This window comes from Physeter macrocephalus, chromosome 21, assembly GCF_002837175.3.
Source record: "Physeter macrocephalus isolate SW-GA chromosome 21, ASM283717v5, whole genome shotgun sequence".
Lineage (NCBI taxonomy): Eukaryota > Metazoa > Chordata > Mammalia > Artiodactyla > Physeteridae > Physeter > Physeter macrocephalus.
Window position 1 is genome coordinate 45,379,896 of NC_041234.1, and position 13,273 is coordinate 45,393,168.

A 13,273-nucleotide genomic window follows, 5' to 3' on the forward strand; every position below is an offset into this window, starting at 1 on the left:
CATCAAAGTATAATGCCATGTACAAAGCAATGTAAGAAGCAGGCAGCTATGGACACAATCTTTGTAAACACTTCCAACATACCAGATTGGCCTTATCTGCCATTTTTGGTCTTTGCCTCACAAAGAGGTCTCCTTCCTCAACCTGCTTTGTTGTCTTAAATGCCTTACAATCAGTGCTTCTCAGACTTTAATGTGCATAGCTATCTCCTGGAGACCTTATTAAAATACAAATTCTGATTCCAGATGTCTGGGATGGGGCCCAGGAATCAGCATTTCTCATAAGCTCCCAGGTAATGCTGATTATGAGGCTGTTTATAAACCACATTTGGAGTAGCAAGACTTGCAGATGTTGTTAGTCTCATTTCTAAACATCTTCTCCATTTACTGTCAACATTCCTTTACCACTGGAGGTAGTGTGGTGTATTAGAAACAGGAACGGCCCTGTAGCTTCTAGTCCTGGGTTTCTATCAATCCCTAACTGTGTGACATTGGGCAAATCATTTCTCAACTTCCTGAGTCTCAAGTTTCCTTATCTGTAGAATGGGGCTGTCACCTGTCACACAGTGATGTTGTGAGGCCTGAGGGAATAACTGGGCATGGTGCAAAGTAGACTGTAGATGGAGATGCCTAGGGACAAAAAGATTCTGGGTCTACATTTCCTTAGAATTGCAGAAGACAACATGAGCAGTGGATCATGCAAAATATGCTCAAAGATTGTTTGCATGACAAAATTGTAGATGGAGGCCATTAATACTAGACAGTCTGCATACTTTATTAAAAGTCACATGAATGGACCCCAGGATCTAATTCTTTTTCTTCTGATGTTATATATGTATTTCACAAATGTGTCTTTCTAGCATCTATTAATGTCCTTGGTATCAAGTGATTATTTTCCCTATGAAAATGAAGGTTTTTCTTCATCAAAAACATCTCTCCAAGGTATCTTGCTTTTCTCTGAAATTTTTAAACGCTTCTGAAGCTTTTTCTGGGCTTGTAATGTGTCAAGGCCATTTGTCTGTAGCCACATTAAAAATAGTATCATTGATCTACATTCTCTCAAAAGCAATTTTTTCTAGTCACAGAAATACTTCTATTACTTTATTTGTTCTAGCTATTACAGAATTAAGGAACTTCTTGAAAAGGGAAGGATTCTTTCCCACAATTGTAACTTATTTTAGAAATACTCCACATGACACCACTTTATTACTCAATTTGGATGCTGAGTTTTGCCCCTCAGTGGCTGGGCAACACACTCCATCTTTTTTAAACAAAAACTTCAATAATATTTATTATTCTAAATCATCTCTTAACTTTTGCTATCACCACAGAAAACCCTTAATAGGGATTTGATCCCAAGGCATCAAGTCCTGCAGAAGCACCAAGACCATTTCTATTTCTCAAACCATGTGTGGATGTTGCCAGTCTCTTGGGGTGAAACTGCACATGCTAGAACCTTGGTGAAGTAACAGACATATACAAGGACCTTTTTTTCTTTGAAAAACAGCTAAGCCAAGGATTTGACAACTACCAACTAAAAAATAAATCCTTCATGTCACAAGGTAAAAGTAAATGATCCGTTTTAAGACATTATCAAATGGGAATTCTGAAGGTGAGGAAAAAACATAACTCAGAAATCTCTTTCAGCCCAGTTTTTATTCCCCTGTAAACTGGCCCTTCATCCCCTCCTTCCCCTCAAATACTTGCCTTTTAATATTTTTTTAAGTAGGCCAGCTCCAGTAATATGGCCTTTATATGGCAAAGGGAAAACAACACGGGGTGCAGAGTCAGAGAGAGCTGGATTAGAATAACAATTCTGTTATTCACTTTCTGTGTGACCTTGAGCCAGTTAATTTTAGCCTGCTGGGTCATAAATCCTTTATCTGTAAAATGAGGAGGATAGCATCCACTTGCATGATTATTGTAGGGACTAAATGATATAATGTATATGAAGCATCTAGCACTTAGTAGGTGCTTAATAAATGTTATCACTGTCAGCTCAACATTTACAGTTCATCCATTGCCAGTTTCTCCTACCTGCTGGCCGAGGCATGCAGATAATTTCCTACAATTGACATGCTTCAATTATCACCCCCTTCCCATAGCCTCTTCTGAATGACTGACTATCCATCCATCAAGCCTAGGCCAAGCCAGTCTCATTCCATAGAAGCTTTTGCTCTTTAAATAAGAGAACAAAAGGGTAGGTGCTGAGGTTCATTCTTTGGGTATAGCCCAGGGCAGGGGTAGAGCCAGCCAAGCACTGCTCCTTGGCTTCCAGTCAGACTGGTGATCCCAACTCTTTAGGCCAGGCTCTTGAACTGTGTCCCAGGAAACACATAGCAATCTCACAGCCACATTTCTGGGACACATATTCTACTGTAATTGTGGTGGCTTTCTCTGGTTCTCAATAATCTCTCAATATTTGTAGTAGTGACTGTGGAATTTCCCCCCAAGGAAACCAGAGTGAAATCATGTCTCTAATATCTTCAAAGGCACTGAGGCCCCATTGGCCACTGCTTCTGTGGCTAAAATCTGCACACCTGCTTTGTTTAGTTAGTCATCTAATGGGACAGAGCAGAGAGGCCACAGCTCTGAGACTGCGGCTCAATGAGTTACTTCCTGAGTGAGGCCAGTAGGCCTCATAGAGATTCCCTTTGAGGGTGAGCAGCAGGTAGAATGGTGCCCACTTGGCTTACTTTATCCTGGTTTCTTAGCAACTTGGCCTTTGAGACTGGGTAGAGCTGAGAGTTCAATATGGCCACCTGGGTACATCGTCATTAAGAATGTCATCAAATTGCTACTGAATTACTTCCACAAAGGCTCTCAGTGTGTTTAGCTTACATGTTACTAACTCATCAATAAGCCATATTTAGAGTTCAATCTTGAAAGTAGCTATTGCCTTTCAGTAACACTGTTCCAAAGGCACCTCAGAGTTGGTTTGGGCATGGGTACATTCTCTTTCTCATCTCCCTCTCCCTTACCCTCTCTCTCGCCTCCCCTCTCCCCATGTCTATGCTTCTTTCTCAGTACTATAGTCAGTGCACTAGTGGGGCCTGGCTAGAAGAGTCCAATAGGAAAGTCTTTTCTTTCACACTGGACCACATTATAATTACACAGACCCTAAAGACAGGCTATCTTAAAGCCCACCCTAAAGCCAAGGCACCTGTGTGGAAACAAGCGATGACACTTTCTCCAGCAGCTTCTCTTCAACAAACAGGAATCAGAAATGTCTACTCGTCAGACTTCTGACTCACTACACTAACTGTGTTTTAATTACTTTCCAATGATTGAAATAGCAAATGAGGAAGACCAGGAGCTTATGTCTGGAAGTCCCATTTGGTGGCAAATATGTGTGGCTCAAGAAAGAGGGTAAAAGCCAGATCCTCTAAATGATGGCCATTAAAGCGACCAATCATAAGGCCCCTTGCTAGATACGCATGGTGTAATGGAAAGAACCTTGTGTAGGTGCCCAGGGATGTGGTATCTTGTTTACACATGGCTGCTAACTTGCTCTGCCTCAGTTTCCCCAACGGTAAACTAAGGAGCTAGACTAAATAATTCTGAAAGGGCTTTCTAATCAAATATTTTATAGGTCATAAAAAGAGTCTTTTATCTCAAAGGCTGTGGTTCTTAACCTTTATTGTGTCACAGGCCCAATTTGAAATTCACTAGAATGTTATGGACCATCTCCTCAGAAAAGGCACATTGAAAAGGCATACCATTTCAGAGGCTTTATGAAGTTCCTGAATCCATAGATATTGGGTTAAGAACTGTTTCTTTCAGGTGATAAAACAGCTTATCTGCAGAAGGCAGACATGAAGCAACAGTGACAACTGCCTGGCCTCAATCCATCTTAACAATTCTCCCCAGCATTTGACCCAAAAATGGAACTCCTGCAGAACAAACAGTCTGCCCTTTTGAAAAGAACTGTCTTCAGCTTTTGTTTCTTTCTTGATTGCTTGGAAAGGAAGCTGTCAGGAGAAAACAGGAGGAAGAATAATTCAAACAGACCTAGGCTTTGACATGTAAAACATGCTTTGTAGATTTGTCCTAAGCGGCTGTATGCAAAAGCAGGAAGGCCACCTTCCTGAGTCCACTTGGAGGGATTGTGGGGGCATCACTCATTCTGTCTGGTCCCATAAGAGCAGAAACATTCTTGGCAATATATTACAGAGCCAAAGCTCCAAACTGGCACCAGGGTCCATATCCTCAATAAGAGACATATTAAGATTCTCGAAAGTTCAGCAAACATTCCTACTCCCCTACTTCCAAGGTAAGCAATAGCCCCAACTCAAGTAACTTCTGGTTCAGGGTAAGACTTCTGAGATCAATCTTTAGCCCCAAATCTTTCAGAGCTAGATGGCCTTTTGAGGAGGCAGGAACTTCAGAGAAGAGTTGAAAACTGAGCTCCTCTCTTCGACTCAGATCGGTGGATAGCTTGGTTTCTGCAGTCTGGCTTGAGGGAGTTCAGCCATTCACAGTCTTATAGGAGCTCAAGATAGACCTTCTGAGGGAATGAAGATAGAATACAAAGGAGAAATAAACTTGTGTCTAGGACGTGTGTCCCTTATTTTATAGCATTCCAGAGCCTGAAGGTGCAGGGCCAGGAAAGATCTGCTCTTCAGCACACAAGGGTTTGAAGAAGACTCTTCTAGAACCTGCAAAGGGTCCCCTGAGGCCAAGGCTTTTAAAACCTGAAAGGGAAAGAAGAGAGTAAGGAATTAGCTAGGACTGGTTAAACACTTAACAGCCACTGAGCAGTAGGCCCTCTCTTGGTAGGTAGCTAATCTTCTGAGCAATAGCGGCTGGGTAGAAAAAGGCCCTTATAACTCAGATCCCATGAAACTGTCCTAATACGGTGCTAAAATCAGGGCTGGAAACTGTGTGCCTTAAGCCTGAACTCTAATCCCCAAAAAGTCTACAGGAGATACAGTTGCCTGATACCTCTGAGATTACCCACCTTGCTGAATGGCCACTGCCTTTATGGTCCTACAATAACTCCAAACTTCCTTTTACTGGGACTTCACCTTCATGAGAGCTGATAAGAAAACACTTATCTACCCATAGACCTCTGAGGGCTGGCAGTGATATGAAGAAAAGGAAGGCTGAGGAGTACATGGAAAGCTCTGCTCCAGATACCTGGATCTGATTTATGTGTGTATTGGTTCATGTCATGCCAGCAATCTGATTGTCAATCAGAACTCCTAGTAGAGAAAGAAATTTCCATGATCTCCATGGTTCTGGTGATCTTAGTAAGTTACTTATCCCCTCTGAACCTCAGTTCCTTTATTTGTTGAGTGAAAATACATATTAACTTCCCTATTTCTGGCATTTGATATGGACTAAATGGTACAATGGGCATGAAAATGCTTTGCATTAGACAAATATAAAGAACTAAGGATGAAGGTTCAAGGGGTAAGACTGAAATTGTGATTTGATCTGAAGGAATGAAGTTCCCCTACAAATACTAAGGTAGACTCTTGGGACCTGCTATAATATCAAATGAGAGGTTACTGATATTCTTATAGACCCAAAGGATGTCGGAGTTAAAAGGTTCCATACATTTCATCTTACATATTGGGAAACTGAGGCCCAGAGAAGGAAATGTAATTGCTCAAAATGTCACAATTTAGGATTCCTAATGACCTTGATTCAAAGGCAATTTGTAAAACTATACTGTAGTTTGGCTGAGCAAGAAAGAAAGGAAACTTAAAAACACAGAGAACCTCAGAATTAAAAGGCAGTAAGTTTAAGGGTCATGTAATTACAGGGTAGTGAACTGAGGCATGGAGGTGAATTCCCACCCTCTGGACCTACATGGCTCCAGTCCTCAAAAACTCAGATCTCATAAAGAAGGTATATGTGTAACAAGGTTTTGTAATCAGGGATGGATACTACATACCTGAGGCCTCAACTCTCATCTCCAGGAAGTCTGCCTTGAGAACTGTGGGTAAAGGAGGAAAGACATTTCACTAAGACTCTAGAAATCAGAACTGGAAAGGAAAGCAAGTGGATGGGTGACCCTTCCAGGATGGTGGCAATTAGGACATTTGAAAAATGAGGAAGTGATTCCATCCAGATGTTTCAAAACATCTCACTCCATGCTTATAGGTTGGGCTACCTCTCTGCCAGATTTAGAGAGCCCAGTATCCCAGACACAAAGACATCTTTCAGGTGCCAGCACAATCCTTCGAGTGCCATACTATGGGAGGCAAGGGAAGACCAGAGAAATTGGCCCAAGACCAAAGACTACATTCTGTGATTATCTCCGATGGGAAAAGGGCAAAGAGGAAAGGCAAGTGCCTTGTGAAACATGAATCTTTCTTTGCCTTGAAGACCAAACCAGCCTCCTGATGTGCTTAGATCGGTCCTAAAGTAGCCTTGTCTTGGGATGGTTGGAGGCAAGAGACAATCCTGGAGAATCAAGCTCCATATAATTTGGCCAGAAAATCCCAGACAACAGCTTGTCCCAAGGCTGTATCCTGAACAATTGTTTGTCTCTTCTCTCTTAAGTCTATTTATACCTACTCCCTGAGTGATCTTATTCCCATCCATGATTTCAATCCCCATCAAATACTGAGACCCCCCCAAAGGTTACTATTCACATTGTAGTATATGTGAATGCTCCTATAAATTTGTACAGTGGCTGTACTTAACAGTTCTACCTCTAAACCAATGTAGATCCAGCCCCAATTACTAGTCTAAGTTGCAGTTACCCACTGGACATCTCTATCTGGATGTCCCACAGACACTGTCCCACAGTGTCTTCATACACACTGTGTCCAAAATTGAGCAGAGAAACTTTCCCACAAAACCTGTTCCTCCATGATTAATTATTGCTACCATCTACCTAACTGCCCAAGTTAGACTTTTTTTCTCTCTTAATCTTTCTCCAATGCTCCACGTTTGAAAAGTCAGCAAGGTCTTACTGAGTCTACCTCAAATCTGTCCTTTCATTCCATTCCTATTGACAATGCCATACATCAGGACCTCATCAACTCTTGCCAGGATGATTAGCCTCCTAACTGGTCTCCCTGCCTCCAGGTTTTACTCTCCCAACTATCTTCCTCATTACCAGCAGAATGTGTGTGTGTTTTTTAAAATAACTCAGGCAGCTTAGAATATGCATTGTCATGCTGAAAAGTTTTCCATGACACACCATGGACTACAGAATAAAGACCAAACTCCTTAGTATGTCATATAAGGCCATTACAGTTTGGCCCCAATCCATCTTCTTGGCCTCAACTCTAGCTAAGCTTCCTTCTTCTCACCCCCACATTCTAGCCAAAGTGGAACACTAATCACTTTGTGAACCTGCCTTGCATAAGCTATTCTGCCTTACTGAAATGTCTTCCCCTCCCTTCTCTTCTTGATGAGCCACTTCTCATTTTCTTTTGAGTTTTTAATTTTTTTAATTGTTGTACTGTAGAAGGGACATGAATGAGAAGTGAGGTCATTCAAATGTCAGGTTACATAGAGTCAGGTGTACAAACTGGAAGCAAAAAGGGGCAGAGAAAAGGTTAAACAGATCATTTTCATTAGAGATGAGATGGGATTGACTGTGGCTAGTCTAAGAATCTTGACCAGTAGCCAGCATGTAGGTGCACTGATGCAAGTGGTGGTTACAAAATTGGGGCCTAGACAGAAGGGGTGCTTTCCTTATGTGGATGCTGAGTGGGAGGAACCTGTGGGTACCTAGGAAGGTGGTTTATTACATATTGGAGGACTGGTGTACCCACCTTGGTCTTACCCACAATCCTGCCAAGATGGAATCTGGGGATAAGGAACAGGATTAAATTTAGATTCCAGAGGACTGGACATAGGATTGGTCAGGTCGTTCTCCAGCCTGAAGTGCCTGCTTTGACCACAGTGCCCTATGTTACAGTTGGTCCAAGACTTCCCTGAGCACTAAATGACAAAGCCCAGGCAGTGGTTACCAATCTTTCCACACTTTCAACACCAGGTTGGCTATAGTTTCACTATTAAAAGTCAGGCTGCCTTAAAGATTCTGTTGGACTTTGTTCATGCCTAGTACGTATCCCTCTCAATGCCTTGGTTCCCTGTCCAAAGCTACAGATCAATCCCTCACATTTTCAGTGTATTCTACCCATCTTTCAAGCCCCATCTCAGATATCACTTCCTCTAAAAAGCTTTCCTTTAGATATGCCCAGTTCATTCTGTTAATTCTAGTTTGCTTCATTCTATTTCCCTGGTATTTATTTCTCATATGGCTTATCCTAGGGAGGTTGGAAGGACCACCAGGAAGTAGGAAGTAGTCCTGCTCATAGGCAGATACTTTATTAAGAATATAAAGTATTCTCTCTCTTTCTGTTTTTCTTTTTTCCCCTCAAGCCTATCTGATTAAGCCTGCTTTAAAAATGTCCTAGGTGAAAACTTTATCTTCATTCTATCAGTAAGAGAAATCTGGGGCTTTGACCTCACTTTCATTTGTTATGGTAGAATAAATGGTAAATTATTGTCTAAGGAGAATTTGGCCTAGTCTAGAGTTCCCTGTGGCTGACTGCCAAGCAGAACTAGGGTGACCTGCTGTTCAGAATCATGTCCTGGTGAGTCGGGTCCCACAGTTTTAACTAGATGATGTCAAACCTATCCCAGCTCCAGTGCTGGTAAAGGCACATTGTTCTGCTTTTAACTGAATACCTGGAAGAGTTACACTCCTGCCACCCATCAGGAAGCACAATTTTGAACTCTTTGATAAGCAACATTGAATAAACTCACAGAAGAGTGCCTGAAGGCTAAGCAATTATTTCTCCAGGCGTTTTAGTCTAAAGGGTCCCAAATGATAGGCCTTGGAAAGCCTGTACCAGCACTTGAGGAATTATAAAAACAAATTAACTAGAAGAAAGAAATAAAGGAAGGAAATTTTAAAAACCCAGACTCCCAGGCCCTACTCCTGGAGATTCTGTTTTAGTGGGTCTAGAGCAGAAGGCAGGAATCTGTGTTCATTTTATTTTCCCTCAAAATTTTCCAGGTGATTTATATGTTCAGACAGTTCGAAAACAACCACCTAAGTCTAATGTTTACCTCTGAAATGAGGGCTATGCTTAGTCTAAGGCTGTTTATGTTAGAATATTGCTTTCTATATATTCCTATCAGCTGCCCTTTTAGAATATAATAGGGTCTAAATAAGTAAACTAACAAAAAAAATTAGACCTACATTGAGCATAAAGTTTTTGCAATACCACTTGGCATGTGAGTACTCTATGTGTGTGTGAGAGAGAGAGAGAGGAGAAAGAGAGAAAGAGGTGGAAAGACAGAGTCAGAGAGGCAGAGACAACAGATACAGAGATAGACAAAGAAAGAGACACATGGAGGGAGACAGAAAAAGAGTCAAAGAGATAGGGAAACAGAGACAAAGAAACAGAGATATAAGTAGCAAAACACAAGGAGAGACATAAAGAGACTGAGAATTACAGAGACAGAGAAAGAAACAGTGCGAGAGACAAATGGACAAGGGTGACAAAGGCAGAGAGACACACAGTTATAGAAACAAAGACAGAGACACAGGGTAAAAGACAGGGAAACAGAGAGACAGTGTTGGGGGAGAGAAAGGAACAAACACAGACAGAGAGAAAGAGACAGAGCTACAGAGAAACAGAACACTAGAATGTTAAGAGAGCAAATGACATGCTCATGATATATTTATTAAAAAGTGATTTGGTTTCATTTCTGTCACCTGCATCTCTTACCTTCCTGTTTTCCGGGAAGCTATTTCAAAGAACCTGGTCCTGGAAGCCACCCTGCAAAGAGAAGCCAACCAAGTCCCATAAGTTGCTCTGGAATATGTGTGGGAACCAATGGCCAATGGAAAGGAAAAGAAAATATGAACCAGATAGGCCACCAATGCCAGGCTCTACCTTAGCTTGCAAAGGATCTGGGTCTGAGGAAAGACCCAAGTATCAGAATGTGAAATGGCTCAGAGACCATAGACACCCCCAAGGCTATGGCTGATACCCTTTGCTCCCCCTTGGTTCAGAATGGTCTAAGTATGTTGCCCATTCAGACTACTCTTGGGAGAAATAAGTGAAACAAGTTCTTGGTTTCAAAGTATAATGTTTGGCATTTTGTAAATACACTTTAGCTAATTAGTCCAAATGGTAGAGGCTCTATTTTTCTTATTTCCTCAATTTTACAATTATGGAAAACAAGAGACACAAGAAAAAGGAACACTAGGATGCAGGATACTGAGAGGGGTCCCAGGCACTGGCTGAGGAGAGGCCGGCCAGGCTAGTTTTGTGGCCAAGAAAAGCTGGTCCCTGAGAGTTGCTGTGGCCCCACCTTAGCTGCTCTATCCCTGATTCCTTGGCTTACAGGCCAGACTCAGGAAGGCCTGTTGGATATTAGCTCTGCTAATACCCTGTAAGAGGCTCTCTGGAGAATCTGAGTCATTTTGGAAGATTTTAAAAATCATACCCTCTCTTTAAAAAAAAAAGCCTCAAAGCACACGTAAAATGACCAAATCTGTTCATTAAATTACTTTTAAAAACAGTAGTAGTAAGAAGAAAAAAAAAATTCCAGAGGCATGAAGCATGAAAGCAGACGGTAATCTTATCACCCTAGAGAGATCAGGGCGACTAAGAAAAACGGGTCTCCTATCGGGTACTAAGATTTAAACACCTCAGCTTTAGGAAGAATCTCCAGGCTTTAAGTGTTGAGTAGAACACTCCAAACAGAGCTGGTCTGCAACAGTCCCCTACGCTATGAAGTGAATGATACCCTGGAGTTGTGCATTGTACACCCTTCACAACCATAATGGTGATCCTGAAAGCATTCTTAGTGGTCTAAGGTGGGCTTTAGGTCAAGGTTGAAAAACAACCCTACTTACACAGACGATGGGATTTCCCCTGCATTGCCAGTCACTATATCTGGCTTTGGTTCTGGTTTCTGGGTAGGAGTTGCCCGGCAGGGAGGATCTGGAGGCCTCACTGGGGGTCGGATGATGGTTGGCTTTTCTCCTGGAGGCCGCACTATACTGAAACTGTCAGAGTCTCCTGGAAAAGAGAACAACAAGAACTTGGACAGTGAGCCAAATGGAACACTACTCCTCAGCAGGTACCCAATATTGCAGTTATCATGGCCACCTCTCTTGGTCCCCATTTCTTTTTGGTAACTAACAACTCTGGATTAAAAAAAATATTCTCCAGCAGCTGTCCCTTCACAAAGTCTATGTCTGAACCTCAGCTCTGGAGCTTCATATTTGTGTGACCTAGGATATGTCACATCAATTTGCTCAGTCTCAGTTTCCTCAACCATATAATCAAGACTAATAATATATTATCTTACAGAGACATTAAGAGGATTTACTTAGGTAGTAATATGTTTAGTACTGTGACTGACACATAGCAGGTGCTTAGTCAATGTTTGATGATAAATTTGTTACATTCATTGTCACCAAAAATGAGTCTATTTTCACTTAAGCCTTGACTATTGTGGCAGTCTCCTAACTCACCTTTCTGCCGCTATGTCTCTAGTTTCCAGGTCACTCACTACAAAATAAATACACATAATTTTTAATAAAATGATTCTGGCAGGAATATGGTGAAACATATGCATGCACACATTGCTGGTGGCACTGTACACTTGGCTTATTCTAACTAGATAGCCATCAAGAATTCTGGAACAGAGTCTCATCCACCACAAGGCAGACAGCAGAAGCAAGAAGATCTACAGTCCTGCAGCCTGTGGAACAAAAACCACATTAACAGAAAGATAGACAAGATGAAAAGGCAGAGGGCTATATACCAGATGAAGGAAAAAGATAAAACCCCAGAAAAACAACTAAATGAAGTGGAGATAGGCAACCTTCCAGAAAAAGAATTCAGAATAATGATAGTGAAGATGATCCAGGACCTCCAAAAAAGAATGGAGGCAAAGATAGAGAAGGTGCAAGAAATTTTTAACAAAGACTTAGAAGAATTAAAGAACAAACAAACAGAGATGAACAATACAATAACTGAAATGAAAACTACACTAGAAGGAATCAATACCAGAATAACTGAGGCAGAAGAACGGATGAGTGACCTGGAAGATAGAATGGAGGGATTCACTGCTGCAGAACAGATTAAAGAAAAAAGAATGAAAAGAAATGAAGACACCCTATGAGACCTCTGGGACAACATTAAATGAAACAACATTCGCACTATAGGGGTTCCAGAAGCAGAAGAGAGAGAGAAAGGACCAGAGAAAATATTTGAAGAGTCGAAAACTTCCCTAACATGGGAAAGGAAATAGCCACTCAAGTCCAGGAAGTACAGTGAGTCCCATACAGGATAAACCCAAGGAGAAACACACCAAGACACAGTAATCAAATTGGCAAAAATTAAAGACAAAGAAAAATTACTGAAAGCAGCAAGAGAAAAATGAAAAATAACATACAAGGGAACTGCCATAAGGTTAACAGCTGATTTCTCAGCAGAAACTCTACAAGCCAGAAGGGAGTGGCATGATATACTTAAAGTGATGAAAGGGAAGAACCTACAACCAAGATTACTCTACCCGGCAAGGATCTCATTCAGATTCAATGGAGAAATCAAAAGCTTTACAGACAAGCAAAAGCTAAGAGAATTCAGCACCACCAAACCAGCTCTACAACAAATGCTAAAGGAATTTCTCTAAGTGGGAAACACAAGAGAAGAAAAGAATCTACAAAACAAACCCAAAACAATTAAGAAAATGGTCATAGGAACATACATATTGATAATTACCTTCAATGTGAATGGATTAAATGCTCCAACCAAAAGACATAGATTGGCTAAATGGACAGCACAACAAGACCCGTATATATGCTGTCTACAAGAGACCCACTTCAGACCTAGGGACACACACAGACTGAAAGTGAGGGGATGGAAAAAGATATTCCATGCAAATGGAAATCAAAAGAAAGCTGGAGTAGCTATACTCATATCAGATAAAATAGACTTTAAAATAAAGAATGTTACAAGAGACAAGGAAGGACACTACATAATGATCAAGGGATTAATCCAAGAAGAAGATATAACAATTATAAATATATATGCACCCAACATAGGAGCACCTCGATACATAAGGCAGTGGCTAACAGCTATAAAAGAGGAAATCGACAGTAACACAATAATAGTGGGGGACTTTAACACCTCAGTTACACCAATGGACATATCAACCAAAAGGAAAAAAAATAAGGAAACAGAAGCTTTGAATGACACAACAGACCAGACAGATTTAAAGGATATCTATAGGACATTCCATCCAAAAACAGCAGATTACACTTTCTTCTCAA

The 13,273-nt window shown here is 41.2% G+C and overlaps 1 protein-coding gene across 8 annotated transcripts in view; it reads right to left on the reverse strand.

Annotated features, from left to right (window-relative positions):
- Positions 1-1,191: 1,191 nt before the first annotated feature.
- Positions 1,192-13,273, reverse strand: part of OPHN1 (oligophrenin 1) — a 671,055-nt gene continuing 658,973 nt past the window's right edge. For 7 of the 8 annotated variants that reach the window (XM_028482255.2, XM_028482256.2, XM_028482254.2 and 4 more), the window contains 4 exons: positions 10,844-11,009; positions 9,708-9,758; positions 5,900-5,941; positions 1,192-4,691 (listed from right to left, as the gene is read on the reverse strand). In XM_028482255.2, coding sequence (XP_028338056.1) covers positions 5,908-5,941; positions 9,708-9,758; positions 10,844-11,009 — 251 coding nt within the window. In that variant the 3' untranslated portion in view covers positions 1,192-4,691; positions 5,900-5,907. The remainder of the gene's footprint in view (positions 4,692-5,899; positions 5,942-9,707; positions 9,759-10,843; positions 11,010-13,273) is intronic. The other variant, XM_028482257.2, reaches the window with a different exon arrangement.